The sequence below is a fragment of the Toxorhynchites rutilus genome, chromosome 3 (genome assembly GCF_029784135.1).
Source record: "Toxorhynchites rutilus septentrionalis strain SRP chromosome 3, ASM2978413v1, whole genome shotgun sequence".
NCBI classification, from domain to species: domain Eukaryota; kingdom Metazoa; phylum Arthropoda; class Insecta; order Diptera; family Culicidae; genus Toxorhynchites; species Toxorhynchites rutilus.
In genome coordinates, this window is record NC_073746.1 from 154,067,499 (window position 1) to 154,080,612 (window position 13,114).

The window sequence follows — 13,114 nt, forward strand, 5'->3', positions numbered from 1 at the left end:
ATCCAGTTGTTCGGATGTGTCCAAACCTATGAAATGTGTGCAAAATATAGTTTGTACTTACCGTTCTATGCTATAGACTTTGCTTACTTTTTTCACTTAATTAACTACGATCGTTTGTTTTGTATTCTTATTCCAGCTTAGTTCAATTCAGTACCAAGCAAGCTCTCGGGTAAAAATGAGTTCAGATTCGCTGGAGTACCCCGGTCGGATGGACCGTCCAGCGGAGCCCACAGGTTTGGTCCAGCACCGCTACTTGGCCAGGATGAGCCCCATGTATCGACGGCTAGAAGAAAAGAAAATCAATGCAATGTGTTATTGTTGTCAATTCATCATCAAATTAAATGAAATATTGCTAGATCATGTAAAAGTCGTCTAGTTTGATCTTCATTTAATAATTTATCCGCAAGTTGGGTTCCGCAAGAAACTGGGAAAAGTCGCTTTGGGCGACGTGTTAACGCTTAAAGGAGGGATCGATTTCTCCTCGGAAAGCATTCAATAATAGAAGTGCTGCTTTCATCAAACAATGTGGCTCAGTTAATCCAACGGCAGAAAAGAAACAGAATTGGGAGAGAAGATCATAATGCATAGGCGTATGAGCGTGGTCATCATTATCTCACATCGCAATAACAAATAAAAAGATTTCAATTCGATCCTTTGTTTTTAAGAGACTTTAATGGATTTCCGAGCGAACGCCAGATTATATACGGATTTGCGTGATTTCAATAACCTATTTTCAAGGCTATTTTGAGGCTATTGGAAACAATTTTTCGAGTCAGTAAGTAGCAATAACTTTTGGACATTTTGTCTTTTGTATGAAATGATTATCATATCATTTCGATTATCAGGTGAAGAATTATAAACGCTTGAAGAAGGAATGGATTCCTCCTCGGAATTACAGAGCAAAACTAATATTCCCGACAATTGTAAACGACGATCAATTGATATTCGTATACAAATAATTTGATAACGCTATCATCAATGTGATTCTTCGATATGGTGAAATATCCACTACACCATACCAAACATTTCGTATTCTTCCCTATCAAAGCCATATTCAATGTCATCCATCGGTATCGAATTATCATCGATACGTCGATTTTCGCTAAATGCTCCGTTCAATTCGGCTGCAGAAACGAAATGGAATTGGAAGAAAAAAGCATAATGCATAGGCGTGTGAGCGTGACCTTCCGCATCTCGCATCGCAATACAATTGAATGGATTTATGAGTGGGCGCCAGCTTAAATATGGGTTTGTGTGATTTCAATAGCCTTTTTTCGAAGCTATTAAATTTAATTAATTTCGTTCGAATAATTTGGAAAATATGGAAAAATACGCTATTCATGCAACTAAGCTCATGAGACATTAAAGTTTATTAGTCATTATGGGGAATTGAGTTATTTCGGTGCAACTTTTTGAGACATGCATGTTTCTTTGAAGTTTTCTTTTGAAATGACAGACGAAGTCAAATCAAAATAAAGCAAACTTACTAAGATATACAGTAAAACCTGTTTTTGTGCGGTTTTTTTATGGGCGTTTTTTTTGTGCGATTTTTTGTTGTGCGGTTTTCTGTTCTTGTGCGTTTTTTTGTGCGATTTTTTTTGTGCGGTATATGAAAAGAAGCATATTTGACGAAGTTATCGTCCATTTGGTTTTTTTCGATGGTTTATATGCATTTCAGTACGAAAAAAGCATATTTGCGTCTCAATTATCCACTTCTGAAATCATTCCCCTCCTCCCACCAAATGCTCTAAGTGTTCGCGACCAAAGAGCGAAGTTTGAGCAAGTGTCCCAAATCCCCAATTTTTAATGTCCATCTCTATTGGCGATCTAACGCAAAACGTAAACGATCGGTGAGACATCTGGATTCTGTTTTTGAACTAAGAAAATGATGATAAGGTAACCTAAAATTGAAAAACAAATCACGTATGTTTTACTTCCGGACTTTCCAAGGTAGTTCTCACATGCAAGAACCATGCATTTTTCTATTTGTTTCTGATGGTGCTCTCGAATTTCCGTCTTTGATTCAACCATTGTCAATATTTATACAATTTTCACTACTGGATATATATATATATATATATATATATATATATATATATATATATATATATATATATATATATATATATATATATATATATATATATATATATATATATATATATATATATATATATATATATATATATATATATATATATATATATATATATATATATATATATATATATATATATATATATATATATATATATATATATATATATATATATATATATATATATATATATAAATGCGCAGAATTAAATTTCTTAAAAACTCATCGCAATCAAATAATCTTTTATGATTATAACATTGTAATTTATGGAAAGAACTACAAACCTTCCATAAGCTCACATGGAAAAATTTAAAACCATCATCACTTTCACCGCAGCGCCGCCTATGTGAAGACGTACGTTAGATCGCCAATCCTTTTTCCCATCCAAACCTCTTTCTTCTTCCCGAAATGCAGTGTGTGGTGCATAACACAACTACAACAGTAGCTTGTCTCGATGCCGAACAGGAGCCGAATGCATACGAACAAACGAAAAGTGCATACAGTTCAGTATCAATGTCATACATTCATTCCATATCCGACCTTTAACCGAACAACATCGCGAATAAACCATCCATGTTTTTAGAAGTATCCAAAGTGTGTTATTTTTCCTGTGCCATACCCGATGGTATTTCTGAAGAAAGAAGTGCCATATTATACCGAGTCTGAGCTATCAACATCCAGGCCTCCTTCAACCGAAGGATCCGCCTTGCCTTAATGATGTGATCCACCACTAAGTTTTTCCAAGTTTTTGCATGACATGATATCTAAAGGCGCGTCCACATTATGCCGAATGATGCCGATCGGCCTGTACCAGGCGACATATTCGGTTCGTTATGTAATGTGGACGCCCCATCGGGTGCACGAAGCCGAAGCCCCATCGGATGCACGAAGCCGTCACGAACACACGAAGCACAATGTCTTCAACACTCATTTACTTCGTTATGCTTTGGTTCGACTTCCTCGAACCGGACCCACTTGTTTCGGGTTGGGTTCGGTTTGATTCAAGTCGGTTTTCGGCACGTCGGCAAGCCCGAGCGGTACGTCCCCATTTAGTCGGCTTTACCGAGCGGCCAAGGCCGATTGACGTGATGTGGACGCGTCTTAACAGCATCACATTTCGGCATGCAAGTAAAAGCACAAAACAGTGCAGGCAAGATACGGCAACATGCGGGAACTGTTCCGAGAACCACGAGATTTCTGCGGAAGGTTCTAAATGCCAGCGGCCCTTATTCTGCAGAAAATGCAGATCCAGCGAACATAGCCTCGCCTCACGTTCCTGCCCAGCATATCAGAAAGAGAACAGAATACAGTAAATAAATGTTGAACGCAACGTAGACTACAGAGCCACGCGCCTAATTTTTGAAACAGAAAATTGCCGATAACGAAGCTACGCAGACGTCACTAGAGATGTAAATGGCAACATTTCGAATACAGAGGTGGTTCCGGATCGGAGAAACAACGACCTAGTGAAAACAATTGCTGAAAAGGACCTCATCATAGCTAACATGGCCGCTTCCATCGAATCGCAGCGCATCGACTCCGTACAAACCGCAGCAATGATCAAGTCGTTGGTCGATAGAATGAACCAGATGGTCAACATTCTAGCGGGCATGGAACAGCATTTGATACAGAGGGAGGAAACCATCGCTTCTCATCAGGAAGAGATTGCCGTCGCTAGGTCGCCAATAACACCGATGCATCCAAGGCTGCATAGCCTGACAAATCAAGTCCTCCGGTTCCGAAGAATAGCTCCTTCTCTACCTCGCCGACCAAAACGACTGGAACACCGGAAGCCGTCTCACAAAAAAACAGCAGCACTTGACTATCGCTATCGACACCAATTCCTATTATAATCCCGTTGAACCAAACGCTATTTTTAGGGATGATCCTTCACCGCCCACGCCAGTACACCGCCCCACCAAGCCAACAAACAAAACAACCGCTCCCACAATGCCTCCGAAGAAACGTAAACCGGATTCGCAGCTTACCCAACCGCCAAAGAACGCTGCCTGCAGATAAACAATCCACGTTGCCGCCAGACGCTCCTAAACACATCTCCTTTTTTGGCCCTTCGACAAAATCGAAAAGATAAAACATCTCCCTACAATGCCTAACCACCTTGTACAGTTTTTACGTCAATGATATGGATGATTGTCTAACTAGAGACTGCACGCTGAGACAACTTGCAGACGATGGAGTTATTTCCATCACGGGTACTAATCCCGTCGCTCTGCAAAAGTCGTTGCAAGATACCATGAACAATCTGTTCACGTGGGCCCTCAAGCTGGGTATCGAATTCTCTACGGAGAAAACTGAAATGGTCGTTTTTTCTAGGAAGCACGAACCCGTCCAATTCCAGCTTTACCTATCCGGCAAAACGATCCAACACTCTATGTTTTTCAAATACCTGGGTGTATATTTTGATTCTAAATGTACCTGGGGGAGACACATTGCGTATTTGAAACAGAAATGCCAGCAAAGAATCAATTTTCTCCAAACAATAACCGGAACATGGTGGGGTGCCCATCCAGGAGACCTCATTCAGTTGTACAAAACAACGATATTATCAGTGTTAGAATATGGCAGTTTTTGCTTCCGATCAGCTGCCAGGATTCATATTCTCAAGCTGGAGAGGATACAATATCGTTGCTTGCGTATAGCCATGGGGTGTTTGCATTCGACACATACGATGAGTCTCGAAGTTTTGGCAGGAGTACCCCCGCTTACTCTTCGGTTCACAGAATTATCCTACAGATTTCTCATCCGTTGCAAGATCATGAATCCATTGGTGATTGATAACTTCGAAAATCTACTCCAGCTGACTCCTCAGTCAAGTTTTATGTCTTTATACCATGAGTACCTTACCCACGACGTGCACCCTTCACCAGGCATCTCCAATCAAGTTTGCTTCTCATACTTCTGCAATTCATCTGTCATTTTTGATCTGTCCATGCGACAAAAAATCCATGGAATCCCAGATCACCTACGCTCCGATTCTATTCCGCCGATATTTTCGGCAGAATATGGGAAAGTTGGATCCGATAAAATGTTCTTTACTGACGGTTCATTCATAAACGGGTCCACTGGCTTCGGCATCTTCAATGAAAATTCCAGTGCCTCTTTCAAACTCAAAGATCCTTGTTCCGTGTATGTCGCAGAAATGGGTGCGATATACTATGCTCTAGGGATCATTGAAACACTGCCCATCGACCATTATTTTATTTTTTCAGACAGTCTCAGCTCAATAGAGGCAATCCGCTCAATGAAAGTTGATAAACGCTCATCTTATTTCCTAACAAGAATAAGACATCTATTGAGTGTTTTGGTCGAAAAATTATTCAAGATTACCTTAGCATGGGTTCCCTCTCATTGCTCGATTCCGGGGAATGAGAAAGCGGACTCGCTAGCTAAGGTGGGCGCTTCAGAAGGCACACTTTTTGAAAGGCAAATTGCCTATAATGAATTTTTTCACATTCCTCGTCAGGACACACTCGTTAGTTGGCAGCGCATGTGGAGTGAAGATGAGTTCGGTCGTTGGTTACACACGATTATCCCTAAGGTCTCGACGAGTGCATGGTTCAAGGGATTGAATGTAGGTCGTGATTTCATTCGCGTGATATCTCGGCTTATGTCCAATCACTACAACCTAAACGCGCATCTCTATCGCATTGGGCTCGCAGCAAACAATCTTTGTGGTTGTGGCGATGGCTACCACGACATCGAGCATGTTGTCTGGTCGTGTATCCGGTTCCATGCTGCTCGCTCTCAGCTCTCTAGAGCACTGAGAGCAAAAGGCAGACAATCGGATATCCCCGTCCGGGATATCTTAGGTAGCCGGGATCCTGATCTTCTGCTTCATCTATACCTGTTCCTCAGAAACGCCGATGTCAACGTTTAATGATGTTTCCTTCGTTGTGTCCCCGTTTCATATCCCTCCTATCCAATCGATAAACTTTTACTTAGTCGCGGCAATACATACACACACTCTTTACAGATGCACGGGCCAAAGGTTGTGCAGTCCACTGATCATTCAACAAGAGCCAAAGGTTGTACCGCTCATGACAACTCTACACGAGCTGATGATTGCGCCGGCTAGTGACCATTGTATCCTGGATTCCTCGAGTCGAGAAAGACGCACCACGCTAGATATGGGGTACAGACTAGGGGGGCGTTGCTGATTAATGGTCAGCTGCATCCCAATAGGAAGTAGCCCGTGTCGGGCACACGTATAGAGCATCGAAGACTGCGACATACCAATAATGAGAACACTTGTAATACTAACCTCGAGCCAACCGCGAGTAATCGGTTACATATTACTAACATAGTTGTAAGACAAAAATTGTCAAAATATTGGACTCCCGGCCCCGTCAGGCTAACGCCACATGTGCCTTAATAAAAAATATATTTTGGGAAAAAAAAAAAAAAAAATGCCTAACCAGAATCAACGCATCTCCATACACGGAAAAACTGGTGTATCAACTTGCTAAACCTACCTACGGCCATATTGAAAGTCTACTGTACTCTAGTGTATTGTTTGTGAACTTTTTGAAAAATCGATCAGAACGGGACGTTTATTTCCATTTTTCAAGTTTCACTAATGTTCCCTTACTATCAGTACTTCGCATGAAAATCTTCAAACGCTTCAAACGCTTAGGCGAAATCATTGAAAAATTCAGGGTTTTGTCGTTTTTGATGTGTTGAGACCAAAGAGACAGTTAGTATCATGAATGAGACTTTTCTTTCAAAGAAAATGCCATAAATAGTATTTATTTTATCAAATTCTCTTGCAATTGCGTTGCAGCGTTACGACTGGCCGAAAACAACACGAAACAAGACAAATGATATATCAATCTGAAGCCAATTGTGAATTATTCCTGAATTATTCTTAAAGGCGGTGAAAAAAGGGCGGTTATGATTCTTTGTACTTTTTTCTAGAGAAAAGATGCCAAATTTGTTGTAGATATTTTAATTTTAAATGCATGAATTACTGCAGCTTGGAATTGATGCTACCTGTGAAAACCGTTGAAACAACTTATAGCAGATAAGGATCGCAATAGTGTCTGCAGCAAGATTGGCTATGTTAGAAACTCAGTTTAAAACCGTAGGCGAAAAAACAACTAAAAAAGCAATAATTGGAAGCAGAGAAAGAGTTGAAGAAAAGAGACATAGTGACATTTGGAGAAAAAAACAAACATCAAAGAAGAGAAACGAAAAAAATAGCGAGAATCTATATAAAGCAAAGCTATTCCAATGACTATTCGGGAAGCTTATAAAAATGAGAGACCGGGCCGCTATGGCGAAAATAATGCGCTGAAAGGTTATTTTTTCCTATTCGCTCTATGTTGTATTAGGGTACGGTGACATTCCATACGAAAATTGAATTGTACGATAACTGATGAAAAACTATGGGTGGGTTATACCTAAGATATAACCGTAAGGTTGACGTAGGACTACCGTTGGCTTAGTAATCCATTGAGTGTATTGATTTATTAATTAAACCAGTGATTGAATGAAACAATTTCCGAACCCAACTTCGAACAAATCCCAATTCAGGTCTATTCATTCATTGCAATAGATCACGATCTTCGTTGCAAGTTTGACGTATGGCATGATACCTTGTTCATTTCTTCAACCCATTAGTGCCCAGCGTGTGAAATTTAATACGCAAAAATGCCCGTTTTTGAAAAACTGTTTTGAATGTTACCACATGACAATTTAAGAGTGCTTTTGTGTCGGTGTCATTTTATCTGTCATGTTTGTTGTTTTGTTGTGTATTGAAGCTTGCAAAGTTCGAGATTCCCGCAAAAGTCGCAAAGTAAACATAACCTACACTGGGCAGTAATGGGTCAATTTATCGTGGACTTCCTAAGTATGTGAACCAAAGAATTGTTAAACGATAAATGTATTTTACATTTCCCTCTGATGTTTTTGCATTTTGTGTTCGTACTTCTCTAGCCGCAGTTTTGCTTGGTTTGATGATCTTCAGGCACTCAGTTTTGTTTTCGACATGCAAGTTGAACGCATATTGTTCAATCGACGCTATCGTAGATTTTTTTTCAACATTTTGCCAAACGGTATACGTGGAATTTCAGTGAGCTTGGAGACATGTCTTCATTTTGAAAACATTTGACTTACTGTGAAGACATTTATTTTTGTGAAGACATTATAAAAAATGTGAAGACATTTTATTATAATGTGCATGTGGATTCTTGGGAATCCACATGCACATTATGTGGATTATTTCCATAAAATTCCATGCATGTGGATTATTTCCATAAAATTCCTACTATTGGCCAAAAGTATCGTCAAAAGAAGTAAAGCTTTTGTCTCATTGTTATTCGCTCGCTTTTTTATCAGTGTCACTTGTTTACTTTTGTCTCAATGGAGACCAGGGCTTGACAATTTCGAAACTAAAAGACGAAAATGACTTTTTTAACTCCTTCCATTCTCTTCAGTCAATTTCATATTTTGATTATGTGTATTCACTACGCATACTGAAACATCGATTCTTTGATTTCATTTTCGTTCTGCTGTCGTTTTCTTTGAATTTCAAAGCAGACGCTTTCACTTGCCGATTGAAAGTGCCATTATCATTATCGTTTGAATGGGTTTTATGTCACTTTCAGTTTCACATGTGAAAGGACGATCACTGCCTTCAATTGATAGTTTCATTCAATTTAATTTCTCCAAACTGGATTTTCCCGGACCTTCTTTCGAAAGAAGTGGAATTAAAAGAGGCATATGAGGATATATTAGGATTACAACCAGCGCCAACAACTGATTACGCCAGCACATTCTTTCACATCGTTGTTTTCATTACTTTCAGTGAATACAATTCGAAATTTTCCTTCGAAATAGGACATTTTCATTCGATAAAAAAGCCTTTCATATATATATATATATATATATATATATATATATATATATATATATATATATATATATATATATATATATATATATATATATATATATATATATATATATATATATATATATATATATATATATATATATATATATATATATATATATATATATATATATATATATATATATATATATATATATATATATACATATATATAAATATATATATATATATATATATATATATATATATATATATATATATATATATATATATATATATATATATATATATATATATATATATATATATATATATATATATATATATATATATATATATATATATATATATATATATATATATATAGTAACTTCGATATAACGCACATTTTACTTTCAAAATTGTACGTTGTATCGAATTGTACGGTTTCTGAGGAATGTTCGAAATATATATATATATATATATATATATATATATATATATATATATATATATATATATATATATATATATATATATATATATATATATATATATATATATATTTCGAACATGCCTCAGAAACCTTCTAGGATAAGTTCCTGAGTTGAACCAAAAATTCATAATACGACTTTTCTATGCAATCAAAATTCTACAATTAATTCTATGTAAGTCAAATAAAGTAAATAAGTCACTTGAATCAAATCTCATCCGCGTGTCAGAATAAACAAAAATCAGGCAATCATGTTTTTCAAGCTCATTCAAGCAAGCATTTCAGTAAGATATGTGGATTTGTTCAGATTTTTGTTTTAAGTAATAACCCGTGTTTAATTATTTCATTAATTCAAAAAAAAAAAAAAATATATATATATATATATATATATATATATATATATATATATATATATATATATATATATATATATATATATATATATATATATATATATATATATATATTTATATATATATATATATATTTAAAAATATAAAATATATATATAAAAAAAAAATATATATATATATATATATATATATATATATAGATATATATATATATATATATATATATATATATATATATATATATATATATATATTTCGAACATGCCTCAGAAACCTTCTAGGATAAGTTCCTGAGTTGAACCAAAAATTCATAATACGACTTTTCTATGCAATCAAGATTCTACAATTAATTCTATGTAAGTCAAATAAAGTAAATAAGTCACTTGAATCAAATCTCATCCGCGTGTCAGAATAAACAAAAATCAGGCAATCATGTTTTTTAAGCTCATTCAAGCAAGCATTTCAGTAAGATATGTGGATTTGTTCAGATTTTTGTTTGAAGTAATAACCCGTGTTTAATTATTTCATTAATTATCGCAAATAAAATTGCACAGAAAACCTGCCTTGTTGGAATTACGCTGGACAAAAATGCTTAGCAAGAATAGGAGCGTATAAGACAAGATGACACATGACAATACGAAGTAAGAAGCGCTGACCCTGAATCTGACTCCTTTTCTTTGTTTTGTTTCGACCCGTATGCTGTATCTACATTTTCAACTATCAACTAATGTTATTTCAAAGATACGAATTTTTCTATTGTATGCCATAAGAAAACCATAAGAGAAAAGAAAATGAATTAATCGTTTTATGTTTATTGCGTTATTACAAATCTAGTTCAAGTTTCAACACTTTTTGAACATTTCAATTTTCTCGTCCATCAGGGCTACGTCTGGGCGAACAAAAAATCCCGACTTCATGAAACAATTCCCGTCTTTTTCCCACATTTTTCCCGATGGATTTTGATTCCCGACTTTCTCCAGCATTTCCAGCTTTTCCCGAATGGGTGGTCACCCTGCAGGAGACTGAAAGTCTCTCTAATAAAGAATAATAAAAATGCTTTCAATAAGCTAGTGCAGCAAACTGTAGACGATTGCTTATCGACTACGGTGGTACCGTTTCGGAAAATGTCTCCAAAAAGTAGAAGCAGCCACCCTTGGTAGTGACTCACTGACAATGAACGCGTACGAAACCAGTCTAACCTATCGATGATCATGGTTTAAAACAAAGATTCAGTATTCTTTAGCAATAAACAAACAAATAAATAAATAAAACCACCGTTTGGTGATGACAAATACGATGTAGAGAATGACTCAAACTCAAAATTAACTACTGGAAAACTAACGCTTGTTACTTTTTAATTGAAAATTCCCCCTTACAATAATATCATCAAATAAGTATCCCATTACCTGGCGCACGTACGGGTGGTGCCTGAGCAGCGGCTCCTAACCTCCAGTTTTGACCGCCGGATTGACCACCGCCGCCAGTCATCCCGTTGGATCCGCTCGGAGGTCCCAAATGTTGAATTATACTTTGCACATCGCTTTCAGTTGGTATTTCGGCACAAATCGTGGTGTTGCCCAGCATACAATTGTTGAGCGCCAACTGGGCCTTATTAGCTTCCTCGCGTGACGAGTATTTACAAAGAGCAATACCATGGTTCAGATACACGTGGAATGCTATCAGCGGACCATGCTGCATACACAATGTGCGTAACGTTGAACCATCAATCTAAACACAGTACATAGTACAGGAAAATTGTAAACGATTAATACATAACAAAACAAAAATATTATTCACCTGTGCTGTGATATTTTTCAGCAAAATCCAAGACGAAGACCATGACATTCCACTGTTGTTCCAACCTCCAGCATGCGAAGAACTATTCCACCCATTGACGTCGAGTTTTGCGCCTGAATTTTTCAGCCCAGGAGGAGCCACGCGTCCCTTGCTGAGTGAATTATCCCACAAGTCTGCAGGCGGAACGATGCTGTCCGGCCATGGATTTTTCGACAGTTTCGAACCACTAAAACCACCACCATGAGTACTGCTTGCATTGAAACTCCAAGTGGAGCTATTAATTGGTTCAGTTGGCGGCGATTTGCGGTTGATGGTATTGTTATTATTATTAATGTTGTTGTTGCTGTTGGCGTTGGCGAAAAGATTCGATTCTTTGGCAGCAATGGAAAGTGGAGACCGTACAACGCTCCCTGGGGTTATAGTTGGATCATCCTCGATACGAGTTTGCTGGGTACCCTATTTTCAAACCAGTTAGTTAGTATGTATTTGCGCAATGAAATGAACTGTGTGAACTACCCACCTTCCATGGTTTTCCAGGTTCAAACTCTGGAACTAAATCAGTAAAAGCATCTGCATTAGCAACCCAATCTTTGTCGTGAGCATTCGTATCTGGCCAGCCGTCACCAATGTTGGCACGTCCATTCGACCATGTGCTAAAAAGAACAGTCGTCGGTTATTGTGATTATTGCCTACCTTACAATACATACTTATCATCAATTCCGAGTCCCGCTCCCACCAATGGTTTAGAGGTAGGCCCTGGTGCTCTAGGGAAATCGGTCAAATCAGAGTCCTTTTCCACTGCGGAAGACGATGGAAGTTTCCACTGGTTTAACCGAGATTGCTGACTAGTACCTCCGCTGGAGGGGAACGGATTGCCGTTGTCCTTTAATGACATATCAGAGAAATTAGTTGGAAGTCCAGATAAATCGTTCGGGGTGCGGAATAGGTCGTTCCCAGGATGTCCACCACCACCACCAGACATCGTGTTGGGGTTATTCTGTTGTTGTTGCTGCTTTACGTAGATTGCTTGCTGCGCTGTTATCTGATTCTGCAGATGGCCAATTTGTGTTTTGAGTTTATTGATTCCGAGAGAAATTTGTACCGGGTTAACAGCGCCCCCACCGCTGCGATTTAGATTGCTTTGCATAATTTGTAAGTGCTAGAAAACACGAATAGATAATTAACTCAAACGTAAACAGACAAAAGAGTATAATTGTTACCTTGATATGGCTCAAAAGTTGGTTCAACAACAATAAAGTTTGCGGTGCCAATGGCTGATTGAGGATTTGATGGTTCAGGTAACCGTGTTGAACAGCCATTTGTATTTGTTGGACAAGCATGCGCAGCTGCTGTGTCGAGGGCTGGGATTGTGCATTTTGATTGAGCGCCGAAGGCTGATTGAACAGACCCGAGGTAGTCCCGTTTGGACCGCCACCATGTCCTGCCCCAAACTTCATGTTGTTAAACGAATTGATATTAGGATTACCACCGAACCCGCTAATAAGATTTTGGTTGTTCTG

At 37.7% G+C, this 13,114-nt stretch overlaps 1 protein-coding gene across 4 annotated transcripts in view; it reads right to left on the minus strand.

The window, feature by feature from the left end:
• LOC129780546 (protein Gawky-like) overlaps nucleotides 1-13,114 on the minus strand; it is a 46,820-nt gene that overhangs the window by 14,036 nt on the left and 19,670 nt on the right. For all 4 annotated transcript variants that reach the window (XM_055788916.1, XM_055788919.1, XM_055788917.1 and 1 more), the window contains exons 5-10: nucleotides 12,815-13,111; nucleotides 12,302-12,753; nucleotides 12,115-12,247; nucleotides 11,595-12,050; nucleotides 11,204-11,525; nucleotides 62-283 (exon numbers count right to left, since the gene is read on the minus strand). In XM_055788916.1, coding sequence (XP_055644891.1) covers nucleotides 138-283; nucleotides 11,204-11,525; nucleotides 11,595-12,050; nucleotides 12,115-12,247; nucleotides 12,302-12,753; nucleotides 12,815-13,111 — 1,806 coding nt within the window. In that variant the 3' untranslated portion in view covers nucleotides 62-137. The remainder of the gene's footprint in view (nucleotides 1-61; nucleotides 284-11,203; nucleotides 11,526-11,594; nucleotides 12,051-12,114; nucleotides 12,248-12,301; nucleotides 12,754-12,814; nucleotides 13,112-13,114) is intronic.